Consider the following 24,845-nt stretch of genomic DNA (forward strand, 5'->3'; position numbering starts at 1 on the left):
CGTCTAGACGGCTTCTCTCTCCATTACAGTCTGGGAGAGGGGTGAAAACAGCAGGTCCAGGTGTATTACTATCATAGCGTGTGTGTGTCCTAGTCATTGAAAGTCAATTCGTCATTGTTCCACCAGCGAGGTTGATAAACAGTGGGTCGATCAAACAGCTTGTAAAGGAAGCAGACAGGACCATGTCATTACAAACAACACACTCCAGGGAGATTACTCCCCTGTGAATCACCCTAACCACTGATTCAGAGTCAGATTTATGTTGACCCCGTTAATGGTTAGTTATGATTGGGGGTAGGGTGATCTGATCCTAGATCTATCTTAATTCCAGAAGCAGATAGTGGATGGGGTAAGCCTTGGCCTGAGGCAGGGGAAGCTGGGTTACCCTAAGTGGAGACAAGGGTTTTCTTGTACTTGGCTAACAAGGATTGTAACAGTGACCAGAAAAGAAAATACAAAAAGATCCAAAGACAGTTGGCGCACACACACACACACACACACACACACACACACACACACACACACACACACACACACACACACACACACACACACACACACACACACACAAACTGTCGTGGAAGGATTCCAGGAACTCCTTCAGATTCTCAGAACAGGGCTAATGGTCTTCACTAGCACAATTGGGTTCAACCATGACACATTACCCACCAAAGCCAAAAACAAAAACAGGACATGACTGATCATTTATGAGTTTATTCCAACTTTGTACATATTTACACCATTTTATTCCATTATAATCAATTACAAACAAATCAACAAACAGCATGAAACAGATGGATCAAACACACCAGCGATGTCAGGAATTACTAGAATCATAATGGAAGAGATCTGATATACAGAAGTGTTTAGACAGGCCACAGTTCAATCATGCCACTTCAGGTAGGTCTGTAGTCAATCTAATCAGACACATCCAACACACAGATAGCAGAACACACACACCAACAACCAGCCTACGAGAGAGAGAGCAACAGAGTCAGAGTGGAAACAGGCCACTAATCCTCCATCACGCCAGGGAACGAGAAAGAGAGAGAGGTCAAGCTACTGAGTGAAGAGATAAGGGGTTTCCACGTGCTGCCCAACACTGGTGAGGCAAACTTCTGAGAAATGACCAATGATACCTCTCTCTTTCTCAGTAGTTGTTTCCCCCTTCCCTCCTGTTCCTCCATCCCCTCTATAGAATTTCTCTGCGTCCTCCAAGAGCTTCTATTAATCATACACTTTTCCCCAGCAACACACATCACTATGTGTGTGTGCCAGTGTTTGTGTGGGTGGGGGTCCTGTAATGAAAGCTCAGATTCCTGGGGGGGCTGAGAAGAGCAGTGAGTGTCATAAGGTCTGGTGGTCAGGAAGGGAATGAGCAGTGCTTGTTGATATAGATAGAGGAGAGGAACACACACACACACACACACACACACACACACACACACACACACACACACACACACACACACACACACACACACACACACACACACACAGATGAAGGTGTTGCTCAACATTTAACTGAGCGTGTGCAGTCAGATGGGAAACCCCCCCCCCCCCTCACAGTCCGGACATTCCACAGGAGCCAAGTGAGTGCTGGACACCCCGTGTGTGTCTCTGTGTGTGTGTGTCAGGTCAAAGGCCACAAGACAAAGGAAGTCCAAAAACAGAGATGCTCTCTCAAGTTTACCTCTGACCGACACTGGACAAACAACAACTGTGTGTGTGTTTGTGTGTCCAAGGGCACCAGCATCTGCCCAAAACACCCTAAAACAACACCCTGGACCTCACTGTCTTGACCTTAGTCTAGGGGCCTAAGAAATGTTAATAGGGAGAAATGTCACTCTTATGTCACTGTAATGTCACTTCAATGTAAAGTTATAGCGCAGGGTTATGAGCTGTGGCAAAACACAACTCAACATTCATACATTTACATTTTAGTTATTTAACACACGCTCTCATCCAGAGCAACTTACACAAGTAATTAGGGTTAAGTGCCTTGCTCAAGGGCACATGGGCATATTTTTCACCTAACCTTTCGGTTCCTGGCCCAACGCTCTTAACCGCTAGGCTACGTGCCACCCTACATATCAGGCATTCATTAAATCATACATAAAAAAACAACATACAAATTTATGTCAGTAGGACATTCTAATGGATAGTACTGACGGCCCATTCACTGTGTGGCCCTGTAGTCCTGTACACAGTCATCTGAAGGCCATTATCATTATACTTCACACACTGTCCTGATAAGCCAGAAATGATGTCTCACTCTCAGGTACTGGACAGCATGGTGGAGGTGAAGATCTGTTGCAGGATCTGAGGGATGTGCTTGGTGTCCATGGCAACGAAGGACCGCCCAGCCGGCAACGTTCTCTGGAGCCTGGAGAGAGAGACAAAGACAGAGACAGAGAGAGAGACAGAGAGTATGAGAGAGAGTAGGAGAGAGAGAGAGAGAGAGAGAGAGAGAGAGAGAGAGAGAGAGAGAGAGAGAGGAGAAAAAGGAAGAGCGAGAGAAGAGCGAGAGCGATAGTGACCTTCTACTGTCAAATGTCTGAACAGAAATAGATGGCAAGATTCAACCCAGTGTGTTCAGTAGCTGAATGTGGATACTCCAATGAGAAAGAAACCCCACTTTCCGAGGACAAATGTTCCAGATGTTTCCATGAGCCAATGAATGAACGCGAGACAATAGTTGTCATTGACAGGCAGAACTGGGAAGAGGGAGATGTGGTGGGCAAAGTCAGTAAGATACTTTCACTGACTTTATCTCCCTCTCTCCCTCCCTCCCCATAGTTAGCTGTGTTCCTAAATCCCCCCTTCCCTCTTTCTTTTCCATTTTATTCCAGTCATTATGTCATGATGATCACTGCTTTTTAGGTCATGGCAGTGACCAGCTTAGAGACACCACAGCCACAGAAACAGGGAGGAATATACTGCCACATATAACTCTCTGTCTTCTCTCCCCCTTGCTCCCTCCCTCTCTCTCTCTAACTGGGTTCTAAGCTATAGAGAGACCACAGAGAGACTGAGACGGAGGTTAAAGCCACTCATAGACATTCTCCAGCCTGAGGCCGGGACAGAACGACAAACAATATGGCCCACACAATTCAGACTTCAAAGGACACGCAACGCCAACCATACAAGCCATAACACAGGCCAGACAACACTGTGCGTGTGTATGTGTTCGGGACAGAGAGAGAAGGATAATTAGGTTTAAGAGAGCACATCCTTCTTGGTCCTGCATTTAGAATCTCTTTAAACTGGGATTTCATTGAGAACAAACACTACAAAGGACTACTGAGCAGCAGGCAGCACACTGTGTGGGTAGGCTAAAGTACTGATCAAACTATACTGTTCTCTCCTCCAGGAAGTGTTTGATGTAGGAGCCTACTCACTTGAGCCACCTGTTATGATAAACAATCATCGCGTCTTGACATGCACACTACCCCCCACCTCCATCTTCTCACCTGTCGGCCTGGTCGCCCAGCGAGCCGATGAAGATGGCAAAGGCGTTGACCTGGGGGTCGGAGGTCAGGGCGCGGGCAAAGCGCTCGGGCGTGATGCCGTAGCGCTCCAGGTTGGCATCGCTCAGCACCACCACAAAGCGCTCGTCAGCTTCCTCGCGTGCCAGCTCCCTGATGCCAGCCTCAGTGCTCTCCAGGGTGTAGTCTCCACTCATACAAAACTGAGAGTGGGCATGCATGTTCTGGAGGGGGCAGAGAGAGAGAGGTGAGGACACACACACAGGGGAAGAGAGGACAGGAGACGAGCATTGGTAGAGTAGGGTAGAATGGGTAAAATAGATAGAATGAGGTTGAGTGGGGTAAAGTGAGATATAGAGTAGGGTAGAGTGAGGTTGAGTGGGGTATTGCGATATAGAGTGGGGTAGTGTGAGGTAGAGTAGGGTAGTGTGGGGTAGAGTGAGGTTGAGTGGGGTATTGCGATATAGAGTGGGGTAGTGTGAGGTAGAGTAGGGTAGTGTGAAGTAGAGTGAGGTTGAGTGGGGTAGTGTGAGGTTAATTGGGGTAGTGTGAGGTTGAGTGGGGTGGTGTGAGGTAGAGTGAGGTAGAGTGGGGAAGTGTGAGGTAGAGTGAGGTTGAGTGAGGTAGTGTGAGGTTGATTGGGGTAGTGGCAGAGTGAGGTAGAGTCAGTGGGGTAGTGTGGGGTTGAGGAGGGTAATGTGAGGTTGAGTGAAGTGGAGTTGGGTCCGTACCTTGAGGACCTTCAGTCTCTGTTTGTTGTTCTTGGGGACCTTGTCTGTTCTGACCAGCTCTATGTCATAACCATCACCAGAATGACCCACAATGTCATACTGGAGAAAAGAGAGAAAGGGGGAGGAAAATGGAAGAGAGGAGGTCATCAAATAACTCAAGCAGAGGTAAAATAACTTACGACCTGTAATACGTAGCAAGTTCTACAGCTGCACCATTGACGGCATTTGACAGCATACCAAGCGGGGCTGCAACTGGTTGGCATCCGACCGCAAGGCACTACAGAGGGTAGTGCGTACCGCACCATCCAGGACCTCTATACCAGGCGGTGTCAGAGTAGGGCCCTGAAAAATGGTCAAAGAGTCCAGCCACCTAAGTCAAAGACTGTTGTCTCTGCTACCGCAGGGCGGACCAAAAGGCTCCTGAACAGCTTCTACCCCCAAGCCATAAGACTGCTGAACAGTTCATCAAATGGCCACCCTGACTGTTTTCTTTGACCCTCCTTTTTGTTGTTGCACGGACTCTCTTGCACCGGCTCTATGCACACTCGCTGGACTCCTGCAATCAGTCAGGAAAGCAAAGGCCAGCTTTTTCAAGCAGAAATTAGCATCCTGTAGCTCTAACTCCAAAAAGTTCTGGGATACTGTAAAGTCCATGGAAAACAAGAGCACCTCCTCCCAGCTGCCCACTGCACTGAGGCTAGGTAACACGGTCACCACTGATAAGTCCATGATAATCGAAAACTCCAACAAACATTTCTCAATGGCTGGCCATGCCTTCCTCCTGGCGACTCCAACCTTGGCCAACAGCGCCGCCCCCCCGCTTCTACTCGCCCAAGCCTCCCCAGCTTCTACTTTACCCATATCCAGATAGCAGATGTTCTGAAAGAGCTGGAAAACCTGGACCCATACAAATCAGCTGGGCTTGACAATCTGGACCCCCTATTTCTGAAACTGTCCGCCGCCATTGTCGCACCCCCTATTACCAGCCTGTTCAACCTCTCCTTCGTATCATCTGAGATCCCCAAGGATTGGAAAGCTGCCGCGGTCATCCCCCTCTTCAAAGGGGGAGACACCCTGGACCCAAACTGTTACAGACCTATATCCATCCTGCCCTGCCTATCTAAGGTCTTCGAAAGCCAAGTCAACAAACAGATCACTGACCATCTCGAATCCCACCGTACCTTCTCCGCTGTGCAATCCGGTTTCCGAGCCGGTCACGGGTGCACCTCAGCCACGCTCAAGGTACTAAACGATGTCATAACCGCCATCGATAAAAGACATTACTGTGCAGCCGTCTTCATCGACTTGGCCAAGGCTTTCGACTCTGTCAATCACCATATTCTTATCGGCAGACTCAGTAGCCTCAGTTTTTCTAATGACTGCCTTGCCTGGTTCACCAACTACTTTGCAGACAGAGTTCAGTGTGTCAAATCGGAGGGCATGTTGACCGGTCCTCTGGCAGTCTCTATGGGGGTACCACAGGGTTCAATTCTCGGGCCGACTCTTCTCTCTGTATACATCAATGATGTTGCTCTTGCTGCGGGAGATTCCCTGATCCACCTCTACGCAGACGACACCATTCTGTATACTTCCGGCCCTTCCTTGGACACTGTGCTATCTAACCTCCAAACGAGCTTCAATGCCATACAACTCTCCTTCCGTGGCCTCCAACTGCTCTTGAAACGCTAGTAAAACCAAATGCATGCTTTTCAACCGTTCGCTGCCTGCACCCGCACGCCCGACTAGCATCACCACCCTGGACGGTTCCGACCTAGAATATGTGGACATCTATAAGTACCTAGGTGTCTGGCTAGACTGCAAACTCTCCTTCCAGACTCATATCCAACATCTCCAATCCAAAATCAAATCTAGAGTCGGCTTTCTATTCCGCAACAAAGCCTCCTTCACTCACGCCGCCAAACTTACCCTAGTAAAACTGACTATCCTACCGATCCTCGACTTCGGCGATGTCATCTACAAAATTGCTTCCAATACTCTACTCAGCAAACTGGATGCAGTTTATCACAGTGCCATCCGTTTTGTTACTAAAGCACCTTATACGACCCACCACTGCGACCTGTATGCCCTAGTCGGCTGGCCCTCGCTACATGTTCGTCGTCAGACCCACTGGCTCCAGGTCATCTACAAGGCTATGCTAGGTAAAGTGCCGCCTTATCTCAGTTCACTGGTCACGATGGCTACACCCACCCGTAGCACGCGCTCCAGCAGGTGTATCTCACTGATCATCCCTAAAGCCAAAACCTCATTTGGACGCCTTTCCTTCCAGTTCTCTGCTGCCTGCGACTGGAACGAATTGCAAAAATCTCTGAAGTTGGAGACTTTTATCTCCCTCAACAACTTTAAAAATCTGCTATCCGAGCAGCTAACCGATCGCTGCAGCTGTACATAGTCCATCTGTAAACTACCCACCCAATTTACCTACCTCACCCCCCATACTGCTTTTATTTATTTACTTTTCTGCTCTTTTGCACACCAGTATCTCTTCTTGCACATGATCATCTGATGATTTATCACTCCAGTGTTAATCTGCTAAATTGTAATTATTCGATTTATTGCCTACCTCATGCCTTTTGCACACATTGTATATAGATTCTCTTTTTTTTCTACCATGTTATTGACTTGTTTATTGTTTACTCCATGTGTAACTCTGTGTTGTTGTCTGTTCACACTGCTATGCTTTATCTTGGCCAGGTCGCAGTTGCAAATGAGAACTTGTTCTCAACTAGCCTACCTGGTTAAATAAAGGTGAAATAAAATAAAAATAAAAATAAAATAAACTCTACCCACACATACTACACTGACACTCCAACACACACACACACACACACACACACACACACACACACACACACACACACACACACACACACACACACACACACACACACACACACACACACACACACACACACACACACACACACACACACACACACGCACACACACACACACACACACACACACACACACACACACACACACGCACACACACGCTGCTGCTACTCTGTTTATTTTCTATCATGATTGCTTAGTCACTTTATGCCTACTTACATGTACATTTTACCTCAATTACGTCAATTACTTCAACTACCTTGTACCCCTTCACATTGACTCGGTTATGGTACTCCCCGCACCTCTCTGATTCAGAGGGATTGGGTTAAATGCGGAAGGCACATTTCAGTTGAATGCATTCAGTTGGACAACTGACTAGGTATCCCCCTTTCCTTGTATATAGTCTCGTTGTTGTTATTATTTTGTGTTACTATTACATTTTTTGCTAACTTTGCTCACTTTTTAACTCTGAATTGTTGGGAAAGGTCTCGTAAGTCAAGCATTCCCCCTGCTGCTATGTTGGTCCACTGGCCCTGATGAGCCAGTGATGTTAGGGCTCATTATGAAGGGTCAAGGGTATCCTGTCTCTGCCAGAGCCCAGTATGTCCGCCTGGTCACAGACTTGTGCCATCAATACTCTTTTATAAACTAGTTGACACATAACCCAGGGTCAGATAACGTGTCCTACAGTGGAACACCCCAAATCTAGTGTCACATGGCATCACTCCTGATAAGGGCATGTACGGCTGCCGACTGAGGTACAGTGGCTTGCGAAAGTATTCACCCCCTTGGTATTTTTTCCTATTTTGTTGCCTTACAACCTGGAATTAAAAAAGATTTATGGGGGGGGGGGGGGGGGTTGTATAATTTGATTTACACAACATGCTTTGAAGATGCAAAATATTTTTTCTTGTGAAACAAACAAGAAATAAGACAAAAAAACTGAAAACTTGAGCGTGCATAACTATTCACCCCCCAAAGTCAAAACTTTGTAAAGCCTCCTTCAGCAGCAATTACAGCTGCAAGTCTCTTGGGGCATGTCTCTATAAGCTTGGCACATCTAACCACTGGGATTTTTGCCCATTCTTCAAGGAAAAACTGCTCCAGCTCCTTCAAGTTGGATGGGTTCCGCTGGTGTACAGCAATCTTTAAGTCATACCACAGATTCTCAACTGGATTGAGATCTGGGCTTTGACTAGGTCAATCCAAGACATTTAAATGTTTCCCCTTAAACCACTCGAGTGTTGCTTTAGCAGTATGCTTAGGGTCAATTTCCTGCTGGAAGGTGAACCTCCGTCCCAGTGTCAAATCTCTGGAAGACTGAAACAGGTTTCTCTCAAGAATTTCCCTGTATTTAGCGCCATCTATCCTTCAATTCTGACCCGTTTCCCAGTCCCTGCCGATAAAAAAACATCCCCCACAACATGATGATGCCACCACCATGCCTCACTGTGGGGATGGTGTTCTTGGGGTGATGTGAGGTGTTGGGTTTGCGCCAGACAGCGTTTTCCTTGATGGCCAAAAAGCTAAAGTTTAGTCTAATCTGACCAGAGTACCTTCTTCCATATGTTTGGGGAGTCTCCCACATGCCTTTTGGCAAACACCAAATGTGTTTGCTTATTTCTTTCTTTAAGCAATAGCTTTTTTTCTGGCCCCTCTTCTGTAAAGCCCAGCTCTGTGGAGTGTACGGCTTAAAGTGGTCCTATGGACAGATACTCCAATCTCCGCTGTGGAGCTTTGCAGCTCCTTCAGGGTTATCTTTGGTCTCTTTGTTGCCTCTCTGATTAATGCCCTCCTTGCCTGGTCTGTGAGTTTTGGTGGGTGGCCCTCTCTTGGCAGGTTTGTTGTGGTGCCATATTCTTTCCATTTTTTAATAATGGATTTAATGGTGCTCCGTGGGATGTTCAAAGTTTGGGATATTTTTTTATAACCCATCCCTGATCTGTACTTCTCCACAACTTTGTCCCTGACCTGTTTGGAGAGCTTGTTGGTCTTCATGGTGCCGCTTGCTTGGTGGTTCCCCTTGCTTAGTGGTGTTGCAGACTGGGGCCTTTCAGAACAGGTGTGTATATATACTGAGATCATGTGACATATCATGTGACACTTAGATTGCACACAGGTGGACTTTATTCAACTAATTATGTGACTTCTGAAGGTAATTGGTTGCACCAGATCTTATTTAGGGGCTTCATAGCAGAGGAGGTGAATACATACGCACGTACCATTTTACCGTTTTTTGAATTTTTTGAAACAAGTAATTTTACAAGAAATTTCACTTCACCAATTTGGACAATTTTGTGTATGTCCATTACATGAAAGCCAAATAAAAATAAATGTAAATTACAGGTTGTAATGCAACAAATAGGAAAAACACCAAGGGGGATGATTACTTTTGCAAGGCACTGTACATCCTTTAAGCAGGGTTTATACAGACATTGGTGAGCAAATGTCAAGGACTTTCAGGAACTTTTTCAAGCACTTAATTGTAATTTTCAATGACCTCAATGTTGTATAATTGTATAATTTATAACTTTTTTCTCAATTTGTAGGGGTGTGGACACTACAAAGTGTCAAAAGCGTTCCACAGAGATGCTGGCCCATGATGACTCCAATGAAACAAAATAGGAAAAACGCCAAGGGGGATGACTACTTTTGCAAGGCACTGTATGTGTGTCTCACTGTTACGTGTGTATGTGTGTGCAGGCACGTGCACAGATAGGGATCTACCTGTGCCCGAGCACCTGCCCCTTTTCCCTCCCACTCGCCAAGTGCCCATTTGGGTGTTTTTTTGTATACAGTTTTTGTCATTGTTGTTCTGAACCCACTGCCCTCAAGTCGTTGCGACGTCGTCAAGTTCGTTTCCCCCTAACCCGTCCATTGGTCTGCCTTGTATGGAGCTCACATGCGCCTGGTTGTGCCTTTTTCTCAGTCTGCCCTGTACGGAGATTGCGTGCTCCCGGGATTCCATAAATTAATAGCGAGATGTGCTCACTGTGTGTGTAGCAAGCTAGCAACAGTACTGTGACAGCAGCATAACATTTGTTAACACTTGATATACATCATCAATATTTGGTCTGGTTGGCTGATAGCCTACGGCAGAAGCAATTCATCATTTATTTCCTTATAAAATCATAGCCGCGGGAAGGGTTGTGGAGGTTCTGCAGCAACACTGATGAATGTAAATACAATACTATGTCAATGTTACAGAATTACTGCTGTCTGTTCAGAAAGAAATAAAACAATTCAGAATAGCCTACTACACTATGAGTAGACTTATAATTTAGCCACAGAGGAAGGATTAATAGCTTCTTTCAAAAAAACATTCTTGTGTGGGGCACAATAAGAAGACATAGCCTACAGTCCGGAACGAGCAGCAAATCTGTCAGTGAACAGCATGACAAAAACATCTTTCGCAATATTTCAAACACAATCGTGGGAAAACACCGGTTGGAAAGCAAATGGCTCCAGCTGAAAATGAAATACTCTAATCTGTCTGCTGTAGGCAACCAAAATATTTGACCAACTTCTAAATAGGCCTATTGAGCGAACATTGTTTTCCAAGATAAAACAAGAGCGAGATATAGGCTTTCGGCACGAGTGCATCGGCCATCGCCGGAGAGTGAGCTGAGCATCATTTCCTCCTCATATTGTACAATATGTGTGTCTCCACATACCTAGGCCTAGGGCATTGATGGATTCAAGACAAGGTCGTTTTTATTGATCTCAGATTCTCAGTTTGTCAGTGTCAAAGTAGTCTGTCATTCCGATATTTGTGTGGTATTAATAAAATATTCTGTCAAAGTCTACAGTCATGTAAAATTACGTGGAATTGCATGAAAGGCCACATTTTTCCCAGACCCTAGGCTACTAAAAATCAGCTGACAGCCTACCCTCTTTTCCCGATGTCAATCATGTCTTTAGGAGGCACTGTAACTAGCTTGCTTCACATTTGTGATGAGTGTGTTGTTGCAGAAATAAATAGGCCTATGGTCAAAAATGTTACAATTTTCTCTACAGAGGCAGTCAAGTGGGTGCCCTTTTTTATTTTGAGCACCTGCCCCCTGAAAGGTGTGTGCATGGCCCTGTGTGTGTGTGTTTATGCATGTATGTGTTGACTATATATGGCCTTAGCTTCTTCTAAACATGACCTTATGATGCTCTGGAATACAACACTGAAGTCATCTTGTGTCCTCTCTTTTAGAACTTGCATACAGGCTGGCGTGTGTTAGTATGTGTGTCTGTGTACGCACGTCTTATCTTAGATGTGTATGAGCAGGTGGCACCTGTCAGAGTGTAGAGCACAGGTGTGTGCGCGTTTTCAGATGCAGGCGGGTAACGCACGTGTGTGTAACACTGATATGTAAGCAGTAGGTCAGGTGGTGTAGAGGAGAACGCTGTGGGGCCATGAAGTCTGCCACTCCACCCCTCCTCACACACGTCTGACATGGACTCACTCACTCACTCACTCACTCACTCACTCACTCACTCACTCACTCACTCACTCACTCACTCACTCACTCACTCACTGATATTGCAGTCTGGACAAACCAACACATATCCTGCGTGTGTGTGTGTGTGTGTCTCACCTTGATCTTCTGTTCGTAGCTCTCCAGGGCTTCCATCACCATACACACAGCTTCCATGGATCTCTCCAGCCTGCCGTCCACCCCGTTGAAACGGTACATGCTCCCTGACACGTCAGCTAACACACGCAGACGCTTTGGCTTCTGCTGCGGGCTGCCCAGCTATACACACACACACACACAGACGAACACACGAAACAGAACACAGAGGGTTAAACAGATATTATAATCTGGGTGATTCGAGCCCTGAATGCTGATTGGCCAAAAGCCGTGGTATATCAAAACGTATATTAACATTTATTTTTATTGCTCTAATTATGTTGGTAAACAGTTTATAATAGCAATAAGGCACCTCGGGGGTTTGTGGTATATGGTCAATATACCACGGCAAAGCCCTGTATCCAGGCACTCCGCGTTGCGTCGTGCTTAAGAACAGCCAATAGCCGTGGTATATTGGCCATATACCATAAACCCCCGAGGTGCCTTATAGCTTAATTATACACACACTTCCCTGTAGGATGGAATATTACAGGGGAACTGCTACTGTATAGAACTGGAACAGAATAATATTATAAACAAAAAACTATGTTTTATGTGAGAATCCCTACTACAATATTCTTTTCACAGAGACAAGCTGAGGTACATTATCTTAATCACTCTTCATAACATCAGCAAAGAAACGCTAGGGGAAACCCATTCATTCAGATCACTTCACATCTGAAGTGGACATCTATTGAAAATGGCATTGCTCAATCACTTTACCTAGAAATAACTGATTTAATAGTGGGAGAAACATTTTCTTTTGTTTCTCTTTCATTATGTTACCATAGACGGCTGTCCTCTCTAGACCGACCAAAAATATTCAACACTTGGAGCTAAATGAGATTAAAACATGTGTATTTTGTTTCGTGAGTATGTGTTTGTTTGGGTGCACGTGCGTATGGGTGGGATGTCTTAGTGTGGGAACATTGTGTGTGTTGTTAATGCCTAGTTAGTGTGCGAGAATGTGTGTGATCGAGACCATAGATTTGCAATTATAATAATCACACACACAACAGGAGTCCAACAACGCCCGCCCGCCCAAACCCATCCACCCACCCACCTCTGGATCCAGCTCTCCTCTGCGTTTGTAGATAGCCTTCTCTCCCGTCAGTCCGTCTATGATCTTAGCATCGTCCAGCTCTCCCAGTGACTGATTCTTCAACCACTGACGCTCCTTACCTTTGGCCTGGGGACGCAGACAGAGAAACACTGTCAACATATCCCCCACTAATCAACTCTGATAGGGATAGACTAATTCCCAAACAATCAGAACAATCTAGGGGCCAGTATCCTGAACTCAAATTAAGCCTACTCCTGAAAAGCATGGAGGATCTTTGAACGTGTTTTTAGTCCAGGAAGAGGCTTAGTCTGCGTTTGGGAAACTGACCCTCAGTTATGTTTAGGAGATGACTTAAAAACCTCCACAAATGCAAAATGTTCTCTGTGCATTTGACAGTGCAAACAAAGAAAGACTGATTAAGTATGACAGCCAGAAAAAGGTGATATTGAATAGGGGTAGATCGTTTCCTAAACGGTTCATAACATGTAACAGCAGGACGGTTCACTGTTCACACATGTACTTTAGATTCTACACAGACTTGACAAGCTCTAGCAGACACAGTAGAGGATGTTATCAGCTAATACTACTACACAGTTGAGCGCACGCACGCACGCACACACAGAGATAAGAGATACATTATGAGATATCACATAATGCATGTATGTAGCCTATGCACACCCCAAGCCCACAACATCCTAGTCCAGCCCAGCCCACCCCACCCCAGCTCCACCTGGCGTGGAGTGCACACATGCACTATATATACTTGTGAGGACTTTTTGGGGACCAACAATTCAAAATCAGATTTTCCCTAACCTTAACCCTAATTCTAACCCAAACGCCTAAAATAGACTTTTTACAAGTGCAGACTGGAAAAATGTCCTCACTTTTTTTGTTGCTTTACTATTCTTGTGAGGACTTTTGGTACTCACAAGTATAGTAAAATGTTTACACACACACACACACACCCAACCCTGGAGCATCATAGCGCTTGGCCTCATACACTGTAATCATTGTCAAGTACGAAAAAAAATCCCACTCTTCTCACACCCATACACACAAACACAATTACACACGTACAGCTACCCACCTCTCCTAGGAAAAGATAAAAAGACAGAATCACATTCCTGAGATTTGGCCATACCCCTTGTCCAGGGGCCCTCATCTGGATAACCAATCAGAGTGTCCGTTGGGGCCAGCGCCCACTCCTTCCTATTATTTTCACACATACAGTATGGGGTGACTGTGCTCATGTCACATGGTGGCTATCTTAATGTCACCAAAAACGTTAATGCAGTCTGATTCTCTACCTATTTCCCACCCAAGGTGCGCATAGTTTGCACTAGTTCTAACCCACTGAGGACTGGTATTACCAACATGGGAACAGTATTCTGGGACATATCGTGTGTGTTGTTACCTGTAAGCTGTCCAGAATGATGCGCAGAGACTGGACCTGTCTTCTGACGTTTCCAGAGAAACGCTCGTATGTAGATGCATCATATTCACTCATGTCTATCTCCTTCAGCCTGGGGAAAGAAGAGAGGGAGAGAAAGAAACCGTGAGCCACTGTTGCCATTATTCTAAAAGGAAAAATACAACTGAGATCAGAGCCAATGTGTACAACATTCATCCTAAATTAAAGGTAATGGGTGTTGACAAGCATGTTAGAGTGTGTGAGAAGTGTATAAGGGATGTTTCCATGAGTTCAGCACACCTGAGGAGCAAAGGAGAAGGGCCAGTCCTGTTTAATAAGGGCCAGTGGGAGGCGCGCGTGTGTGTGTGTGTGTGTGTGTGTGTGTGTGTGTGTGTGTGTGTGTGTGTGTGTGTGTGTGTGTGTGTGTGTGTGTGTGTGTGTGTGTGTGTGTGTGTGTGTGTGTGTGTGTGTGTGTGTGTGTGTGTGTGTGTGTGTGTGTGTGTCTGTGTGTGTGAGCAGGTGGGCTGACTGATGCCTGACTGGAGTGCTGCCAGCCCCTGATCCTCACACACATGAGCAATCCACGCAAGCATAAACACACACACACACCTGTGTAGCCCAGGGCAGGTGTGTTGTACCCTCCAGGTAAGGGTAGCATATCTAAATCTCTGTGTTGACTGGCAGAGTTAATCCTTTTCCACCATGGAGCGCGCACGCACACACGCACACACGTCTAATCCAGGTAAATAGGGGAAGGCAGATATGAGACCAGCTATCTCCCTGAATGCCTGCTGGGGTATTGTCTATGAGGTGTTTGAAGTCTTAGCTGAGAACCAGAGCGTGACAAGATGGTGTGTGGTGTGTGTGTTTTCAGAAGGTGGTATTGCGGCTGAGTGTGTATCAGCCATGCGATCAGCCTGACTCTGTCCTATCACGTATCACAGTTTCAAACACACTGCTAACCCACGGGTCAAATCCATATCACTGGCAACTACGTAGTATAGAGGGTACAGAGAGACCCAGCCTGCTTGCTGGGACAGATGTGCACATTCAGCTACAATCTGCCCTTACTACAAGCCTAACATTCAGCTTCAATCTACCCTCACTGCTAGCCAAACATTCAGCTTCAATCTACTCTCACTGGTAGCCAAACATTCAGCTTCAATCTACTCTCACTGCTAGCCAAACATTCAGCTTCAATCTGCTCTCACTGCTAGCCAAACATTCAGCTTCAATCTGCTCTCACTGCTAGCCAAACATTCAGCTTCAATCTGCCCTCAATGCTAGCCAAACATTCAGCTTCAATCTACTCTCACTGCTAGCCAAACATTCAGCTTCAATCTACTCTCACTGCTAGCCAAACATTCAGCTTCAATCTACTCTCACTGCTAGCCAAACATTCAGCTTCAATCTGCTCTCACTGCTAGCCTAGCATTAAAGGATAATTTTGTTTTTTAATGACCAAATCTCTATTTTTGATGTAAATGGCATGTTATAGAAGGGTCCAGACACTTTTGTGATTTTACTTGTTTTTGAGAAACTTAACTCAACCAGTGATTCACTTTCTCATCCTTGTTATGCAGTACGGGGATCTGAAAAAACATGAAAACATACGCTAAAAAAAATAAAAAATAAAATGTCATGAAAAAAACAGAAACACTCTCAGTACAGTGATGCAGGTCTTTAGATGTTGTACACATGAAACTGTGCCCTTCAGAACTTTATCAGCAACGCTATATTCCATTTTGTTACGACACAAGCAATACCGCTCCGTCCATTCTAGCAGCAGGCTACACGGAGAATGGAACAGTTAGACAGGGGAAACAGCTCGAGTCGCACAAAATAGGATGTTGCGGACAAAGTTTGGAATGACACATTGTGTACAACATCTAAAGACCTGCATCACTATGCGGAGAGCATTTCCATTTCAAAAAGGACATATTTGGGTGTTTTTGGAGCATTTTGTTAATGTTTTTTCAGATCCCCGTACTGCACATTGAGGATGAGGAAGTGAATCGCTGGTTAGGGTAAGTTTCTCAAAAACAAGTGAAATTGCTAAAAAAGTGTCTGGACCCTTCTATAACATGCCATTTACATAAAATATAGAGATTTAGTTGTAAAAAAAGGTAACTTCTCCTTTAAGCGTCACTCTGCCCTCACTGCTAGCTTAGCATTCAGCTTCAATCTGCCCTCACTGCAGCCTAGAATTCAATCTTCCTAGGGCCAGATGTCGTCTTTATATACAAGTATGACAAAATGGAGACGACAGATGGTCGCCTCTCTTCCGAGTCCTTAGGAAACTATGCAGTATTTTATGTATTATTTCTTACATTGTTACCCCAGGAAATCTTAAGTCTTATTACATACAGCCGGGAAGAACTATTGGATATAAGAGCAAGGTCAACTTACCAACAGTACGACCAGGAATATGACTTTCCCGGAGCGGATCCTTTGTTTGGACCACCACCCAGGACAACAGATCTAATCCCAGAAGCCGACCCAAAACAACAGCGCCGCAGAAGGGGCAGTAGGAGCGGCCTCCTGCTCAGACTCCTTAGACGTGCACATCTTCCACCACTACCGAGTATACTACTAGCCAATGTCCAGTCTCTTGACAACAAGGTAGACGAAATTCGAGCAAGGGTTGCCTTCCAGAGAGACATCAGAGATTGTAACGTTCTCTGTTTCACAGAAACATGGCTCTCTTGGGATATGTTGTCGGAATCGGCTCAGCCACTGGGCTTCTCCATGCATCGTGCAGACTGAGATAAACACCTCTCTGGGAAGAGGAAGGGCGGGGGTGTATGCTTCATGATTAACGACTTATGGTGTAATCATAACAACATACAGGAACTCAAGTCCTTCTGCTCACCCGACCTAGAATTCCTTACAATCAAATGCCGGCCATATTACCTCCCAAGAGAATTCTCGTCAGTTATCATCACAGCTGTGTACATTCCCCCTCAAGCAGACACCAGCAGAGTTTATAAGGAAGTGCATAGGAGATGTTGTACCCACTGTGACTATTAAAACCTACCCTATCCAGAAACCGTGGATGGATGGCGGCATTCGCTCAAAACTGAAAGCGCAACCACCACATTTAACCTTGGAAAGAGGTCTGGAAATATGGCTGAATATAAACAGTGTAGTTATTCCCTCCACAAGGCAATCAAACATGCAAAATTGTTGGTACAGGGACAAAGTGGAGTCTCAATTCAACGGCTCAGACACAAGATGTATGTGGCAGGGTCTACAGTTAATCAAGGACTACAAAAAGAAAACCAGCCACTTCTCCGACACCGACGTCACTCTTCCAGACAAACTATACACCTTCTTTGCCTGGTTTGAGTATAATACAGTGCCACCGTCGGGCCCGCTAACAAGAACTGTGCCCCTCGACCTGCTAACAAGGACTGCACATTTTCAATACCATAGTACCCTCCAAGCTCATCATCAAGCTGGAGGCCCTGGGTCTCAACCCTGCCCTGTGTAACGGGGTCCTGGACTTTCTGACGGGCCGCCCCCAGGTGCTGAAGGTAGGAAACAACATCTCCATTTCGCTAACCCTCAACACTGGGGCCCCACAAGGATGCATTCTCAGCCCCTCCTGTACTCCCTGTTCACCCACAACTGCGTGGCCATGCACACCTCCAACTCAATCATCAAGTTTGCAGACAGCACAACAGTAGTGGGCTTGATTACAAACAACGACGAGACAGTCTACAAGGTGGAGGTGAGGGCACTCAGAGTGTGGTGTCAAGAAAACAACCTCTCCCTCAATGTCAACAAAACAAAGGAGATGATCGTGGACTTTAGGAAACAGCAGAGGGAGCACCCCCCTATCCACATCAAAGGGACTACAGTGGAGAAGGTGGAAAGTTTCAAGTTCCCCGACATACACATCACAGACAAACTAAAATGGTCCACCCACACAGACAGTGTGGTGAAGAAGGCGCAATAGCGCCTCTTCAACCTCAGGGGGCTGAAGAAATTTGGCTTGTCACCCAAAACCCTGACAAACTTTTACAGATGCACAATCGAGAGCATCCTGTATCACAGCCTGGTACGGCAACTGACCCACCCTCAACCGCAAGGCTCTCCAAAGGGTGGTGCGGTTTGCGCAACGCATCACGGGGGCAAACTCCCTGCCCTCCATGACACCTACAGCACCCGATGTCACAGGAAGGCCAAAAAGATCATCAAGGACAACAACCACCAGAGCCACTGCCTGTTCACCCCGCTATCATCCAGAAGGCGAGGTCAGTACAGGTGCATCAAAGCTGGGACGGAGAGACTGATAAACAGCTTCTATCTCAAGGCAATCAGACTGTTAAACAGCAATCACTAAATCAGAGAGCCTGCTGCCTACATTGAGACCCAATCACTGGCCACTTTAATAAATGGATCACGAGTCACTTTAAACAATGCTACTTTAAATAATGCCACTTTAATAATGTTTACATATCTTACATTACTTATGTCATATGATTATACTGTAATTTATACCATCTATTGCACCTTGCCTATGCCGCTCGGCCATCGCTCATCTATATATTTATATGTACATATTCTCATTCACCCCTTTAGATTTGTGTGTATTAGGTAGTTGTGGAATTGTTAGATTACTTGTTAGATATTACTGCACTGTCAGAACTAGAAGCACAAGCATTTTGCTACACTCGCATTAACATCTGCTAACCATGTGTATGTGACCAATACAATTTGATTTGAATGTAAACTGTTGCTATTTCCTCGCAGGATTTGGTTAGTTTTATTTAAGGTACACAATCAATATTGCACAACAGTCCCATACTCTCTCTGCGGACATTATGCAGTCCAGTGGTGATATGGTTCCCTCTACACATTCCTGTGTGACTCTCCAGCAGCCACGGTTACTTCCTCCAGAACGTTCCACAGACCAGACAGAGAACAGCTATCCCCAGCTATGGCCCAAAAGGGGGGTGAAAAAAAGGGAATACTGGACAGAATAGTGAATACTTTTTCAGGACAACAACAAGAACCCAGGGTGTGGCTCACTTAGGTTGCAAAGCTACCGGTAAAAGTTGACCAAAGTTACCGGAATCATCAGTCACTTGGATTATTAACCGGTAATCAATGGCAATCTATGGTAACTTGGGTAATTGATATAGTATACATTTTTTTTATCTGTGTCCTTATTTTCCATGAGTTTCTAGTAGACAGACCATATAATGGTTTAAGAGAAATTAAAGAGTTATATAGATAGATATATATATCTATATATATATATATATATATATATATATATATATATATATATAGAGAGAGAGAGAGAGAGAGAGAGAGAGAAATTACAGAGACCGTTTCTAACTACAAGACATCAGACTGCTGAACACTTGACCTGGACTAACCACCTGCACTGACTCTCTGCATCTTAGCCACTGGCGTAATGCAGTTTCTCTGGACACCCCTCCCCCCTAAAATATCTATATTTTTTTAATGCGTCAGCCAGACAGCCACTCACCAAGTATAGACTACCGATCGCTGTCCATGGTGCTGAAATTGCGACATGTCTATGCGGCTGCCCATCGAATCGATGATGGGCTTTCTGTGGTGCCATGTAGCCTATGGCTTTACTTTAGCTGATGGATAAATGTTTATTGGGAGGCCTATTTGGTTGGAATTTTCTCACGTTAAGCAGAACATTTCAGGAAGCTATACACGGTCTCACAATGCTGCCATTTAGACTGCTGGCTGGTGGCAATAATGTAATTACTTGTTCAGTAATTAAAGTTGGAAATTCAAACATTGCAGATTGTACAATACATTTTCGATACAACAGCATACAAACTAGCTAGCAATAGATGTGTTTGAATATGCAACTGTCCTGTATAGTAGTAGTGGGTCAAGTCGCCACACGTGTTGTGACACAGTACATGTCCGGAAAGCGGATATCTAGCTGGACAGGGCTATGGTCTGAGAAAACGATGCTGTATATTAGCTGTTATTTACAAAAGGAAGAATTCTATTGTCCAGCAGGAAAAAGTCACATTGTTGGGCTTCGGTCTGGATCTGTTTAGACTTGGATGTAATACACAATTGAAATCTCCGCCCAATATCAAATGATGAGAGTTAAGGTCGGGAATTGTTGCGATGAGGTCAGTGGAAAGATTTAGCATCATCCCAATTAGGACCATAGAGGTTAGCCAGAATAACCCATGTGCTAAACAATTTCCCCATCACTATAATATATCTGCCATTAGTATCTGAAATGACTTTGGAGGAGACAAACTGGGTGCCTTTTCTGATAAGGATGGCTGCCCCTCTGGCCTTAGCACCGAAGTTGGAGTGAAATATTTGTTCTACCTATCCTCTCTTTAGTTTATCATGGTCGCTGGACCGGAGATGGGTCTCTTGGAGAAAAACAATGTCCGGACTTAAGATGAGCATACACTCGGCTAAGCTTGACCACCTGGTTAATTCCTTTCACGTTCCAGCTGATAAAGCATGTGGAGCCTAGAGTATGTGAATTTGTCAGAGTCATAGTAATCAGAAATGAATGTTAGTACGATCTGGGGCTGTCGCTGGGCAATACGGACTTTCGGCTCCCTCCAAAGATTTTCTGTTGGGTTCAGGTCTGGAGACTGGCTAGGCCACTCCAGGACCTTGACATGCTTCTTAGGGAGCCACTCCTTAGTTGCCCTGGCTGTGTGTTTCGGGTCGTTGTCATGCTGGAAGATCCAGCCACGACCCATCTTCAATGCTCTTACTGAGGGAAGGAGGTTGTTGGCCAAGATCTCGCGATACATGGCCCCATCCATCCTCCCCTCAATACGGTGCAGTCGTCATGTCCCCTTTGCAGAAAAGCATCCCCAAAGAATGATGTTTCCACCTCCATGCTTCACGGTTGGGATGGTGTTCTTGGGGTTGTACTCATCCTTCTTCTTCCTCCAAACACGGCGAGTGGAGTTGAGACCAAAAAGCTCTATTTTTGTCTCATCAGACCACATGACCTTCTCCCATTCCTCCTCTGGATCATCCAGATGGTCATTGGCAAACTTCAGACGGGCCTGGACATGCGCTGGCTTGAGCAGGGGGACCTTGCGTGCGCTGCAGGATTTTAATCCATGACGGCGTAGTGTGTTACTAATGGTTTTCTTTGAGACTGTGGTCCCAGCTCTCTTCAGGTCATTGACCAGGTCCTGCCGTGTAGTTCTGGGCTGATCCCTCACCTTCCTTATGATCATTGATGCCCCACGAGGTGAGATCTTGCATGGGGCCCCAGATCGAGGGTGATTGACCGTCATCTTGAACTTCTTCCATTTTCTAATAATTGCGCCAACAGTTGTTGCCTTCTCACCAAGCTGCTTGCCTATTGTCCTGTAGCCCATCCCAACCTTGTGCAGGTCTACAATTTTATCCCTGATGTCCTTACACAGCTCTCTTGTCTTGGCCATTGTGGAGAGGTTGGAGTCTGTTTGATTGAGTGTGTGGACAGGTGTCTTTTATACAGGTAACGAGTTCAAACAGGTGCAGTTAATACAGGTAATGAGTGGAGAACAGGAGGGCTTCTTAAAGAAAAACTAACATGTCTCTGAGAGCCGGAATTCTTACTGGTTGGTAGGTGATCAAATACTTATGTCATGCAAAAAAATGCTAATTAATTACTTAAAAATCATACAATAAGATTTTCTGGATTTTTGTTTTAGATTCCGTCTCTCACAGTTGAAGTGTACCTATGATAAAAATTACAGACCTCTACATGCTTTGTAAGTAGGAAAACCTGCAAAATCGGCAGTGTATCAAATACTTGTTCTCCCCACTGTATGTGTATATATATATATACACACACACACAAAAAAAATATACACACACACACACACACACACACACACACACACACACACACACACACACACACACACACACACACACACACACACACACACACACACACACACACACACACACACACACACACACACACACACACACACCTTAGCCACATAGACCACCCTCTGCCCCCAGCTGTGCTCTGGACACCATATGTGAACTGATTGCCCCCCATCTATCTTCAGAGCTCGTGCTGCTAGGCGACCTAAACTGGAATATGCTTAACACCCCAGCCATCCTACAATCTAAGCTTGATGCCCTCAATCTCACACAAATTATCAATGAACCTACCAGGTACCACCCCAAAGCCGTAAACACGGGGACCCTCATAGATATCATCCTAACCAACCTGCCCTCTAAATACACATCTGCTAGCACGTAGCATTTGACGTAGGACGTAGACGGCGGACGTAAAGGTAACGTAAAGGTAATGGCGGACTGAACGAAGTTATGTAGAGCACCTCAAGATAAAACATAATATTCGAAATATCTGCTAAATTAGACTAAAATATTAGCACTAAATAATCTGGTGGGTGATAACCTTCAATCTGGATAATAACACAAAACAAATCCTAAGACTAGAGACATTTATCGACAAATATTACGAAAACAAGCAACACCCAAACATGACGGAGAATAAGACAGGGGAACCGAATCAAAAACGAAAACGTGACTCCTCAACCGACACGGATGATCTAATATTCTCAACACCGGCAATGGTAAAGGTCGAAACCGATCTGTTAAAATCAATAAATGACAAACTGGGTATACTTGAATTAGTTAGTAAAGATATAAAAGAGTTGAAAGCAAGCCTAGAGATGAGTGATGAAAAAGCTGCGACATTGGAGAAGGAAACACACGCGCTAAAAGGGACGGTCAATAAGATTGAAACCGAAATGAATGAATTTAAAAAGGAGAACAACGTTCTGAAGGAATGCTTACTGGACATACAAACGAGATCCATGAGAGAGAATTTGGTACTTACAGGTATCCAAGAGAAAGAAGGAGAGGTTCCTGAATCTGTAGTTAGAGAGTTCCTTTTTGCAGCACTTCAGATACCGCGCAAAGTTATCGATAAGATCCAACTTGAACGTGTACACCGCCTCGGACAGAGAGGGCAGAGGTACGAACGCCCAATCGTTGCCAAATTTGCTTCATTTAAAGATAAAATAATGGTTAAAAGCCTAGGTAAAAGACTTGCTGGGACCAAAATTGGCATGAATGATCAGTTTCCGAAAGAAATTGCAGAACGGCGCAAAGTTCTGTATCCAATTTTCAAAGAAAATAGATTAAAAGCGAAACGAGTAGCTCTCGTCGTTGATAAACTATATATTGATAACCAGTTGTTCAGAGACACAAAGATTACTCCATGGTTATTTTAAAAATTACAAAGTTCTCATAGATGAGGAAAATAAACACAATTCAAGCCCGGTTACTGATTGTAACAATACAATACAAAATATAGCTTTTCTATAAATCTTCACATATAATTAATTGAACACAAGCACTATTTCTATATAGTGAAGATAAAAACTAAGTAAACAGAAGGCACAGTATGTGTGGATGGTGTGGTGTGTGTTTATTTTTATTTGTTATGTTTGGAAAGTTGAGTGAGTGAGTAATGAAATAGTTGCATATCCCAGAGCCAGTGTATTGCTGTGGGCCGGGTATGAGAGGGCTTTCAATGTTGTTCAGATGATGGATATACTTTTATAATGAATTACACGTCTTATTTATTTATTGTCCTATCATGGGGAACTACATTTTTAAAATAAATTATATCTAATTATTTATTATCCTATTTTAATGGTACGGTCCATGGCCCTATACCCTAGACACCCACATGAATGGCCCAGATACTAAGGAGAAGTCCCTAACTGTTTTATGTGCATGCTGTATGCGGTCTGTATGCAGCCAAAATGAGGTCAGGGACCAAGAGCAGCACTGCCCCCTCAAGATTCTGAGCCTGCTTGGCAGGGTTGGTCCTGCAAAGCCAAAGCCCCCTAAAGGGAGAGCATAATAAACAAGGAAATTCTCAAAGCTGCTAATGAGAACCTTGATGACCTTGTACCTAGCCGGTGGGGATTCCGGTGGGGTGCCCCCACCCAGGCAGTGGCAGTGCTGGCAACACTAGCTGCAGTAACCCATGGGGAGGGGGTCACACTCGGACATTCAGAGAGGGGGTATATTATTGTGGCCCTGGTGGCACGAAACCAATCGGACTGCATGGAGATGCTTGGGAACATGGTCAAAATGGATGACCGTATTGTGGGTGTTTCAGGAAGAAGGTGTACATTTGACCTCCATCATCTAGGACGTGACAATGGTAAATAAATCTCTACATTTATGCTCATTTTTTGCGCGGTCTTGCAGGCCTTCTCATGCAGCTGCAACTGCAAGTACATTTGTAAATCATGACCCATCTTGAGTTGGGCTCTGGGATAGTGCAATTGTTGAGAGGGTGGGCTTATGGTTGTGTGGGGGTAAGGGCTGAATGTGTGTGGGTGTATGTGTGTATCCCGCAACTGTTGCGAAGGAAGAAGTAAAAGATGTTAGGGACTATAGAGGATGATTCACAGCAATATGTAATAAAAATTGAGGTGAGGGCGATGGAAATGCATTTGGCAATGGATCTGCTTCGGTTCGGTGGATGGTGCTGTGTGCACTTTTCGAAGGATGGATCCCAGTCGGTCCGGGGCTGTGCGATGCGGGGGGTCGGGGGTGGTCTGCCGGGCATTGGGGTGACAACCCAACTCGAGATGGGGGCTTTTGGCGGGTGGAATAGTGGGGACCAATTGGAGGTTT

At 45.1% G+C, this 24,845-nt stretch overlaps 1 protein-coding gene across 1 annotated transcript in view; it reads right to left on the bottom strand.

Annotated features, from left to right (window-relative positions):
- Positions 1 to 698: 698 nt before the first annotated feature.
- The window catches only part of vwa8 (von Willebrand factor A domain containing 8), a 97,232-nt gene continuing 73,085 nt past the window's right edge, over positions 699 to 24,845 (bottom strand). Inside the window, exons 40-45 of the mRNA XM_055870343.1 lie at positions 14,172 to 14,280; positions 12,758 to 12,883; positions 11,659 to 11,817; positions 4,220 to 4,318; positions 3,474 to 3,712; positions 699 to 2,386 (exon numbers count right to left, since the gene is read on the bottom strand). Of these exons, the coding sequence (XP_055726318.1) occupies positions 2,278 to 2,386; positions 3,474 to 3,712; positions 4,220 to 4,318; positions 11,659 to 11,817; positions 12,758 to 12,883; positions 14,172 to 14,280 (841 nt within the window). The 3' untranslated portion in view covers positions 699 to 2,277. The remainder of the gene's footprint in view (positions 2,387 to 3,473; positions 3,713 to 4,219; positions 4,319 to 11,658; positions 11,818 to 12,757; positions 12,884 to 14,171; positions 14,281 to 24,845) is intronic.

Source organism: Salvelinus fontinalis, chromosome 19, assembly GCF_029448725.1.
Source record: "Salvelinus fontinalis isolate EN_2023a chromosome 19, ASM2944872v1, whole genome shotgun sequence".
Classification (NCBI taxonomy): domain Eukaryota; kingdom Metazoa; phylum Chordata; class Actinopteri; order Salmoniformes; family Salmonidae; genus Salvelinus; species Salvelinus fontinalis.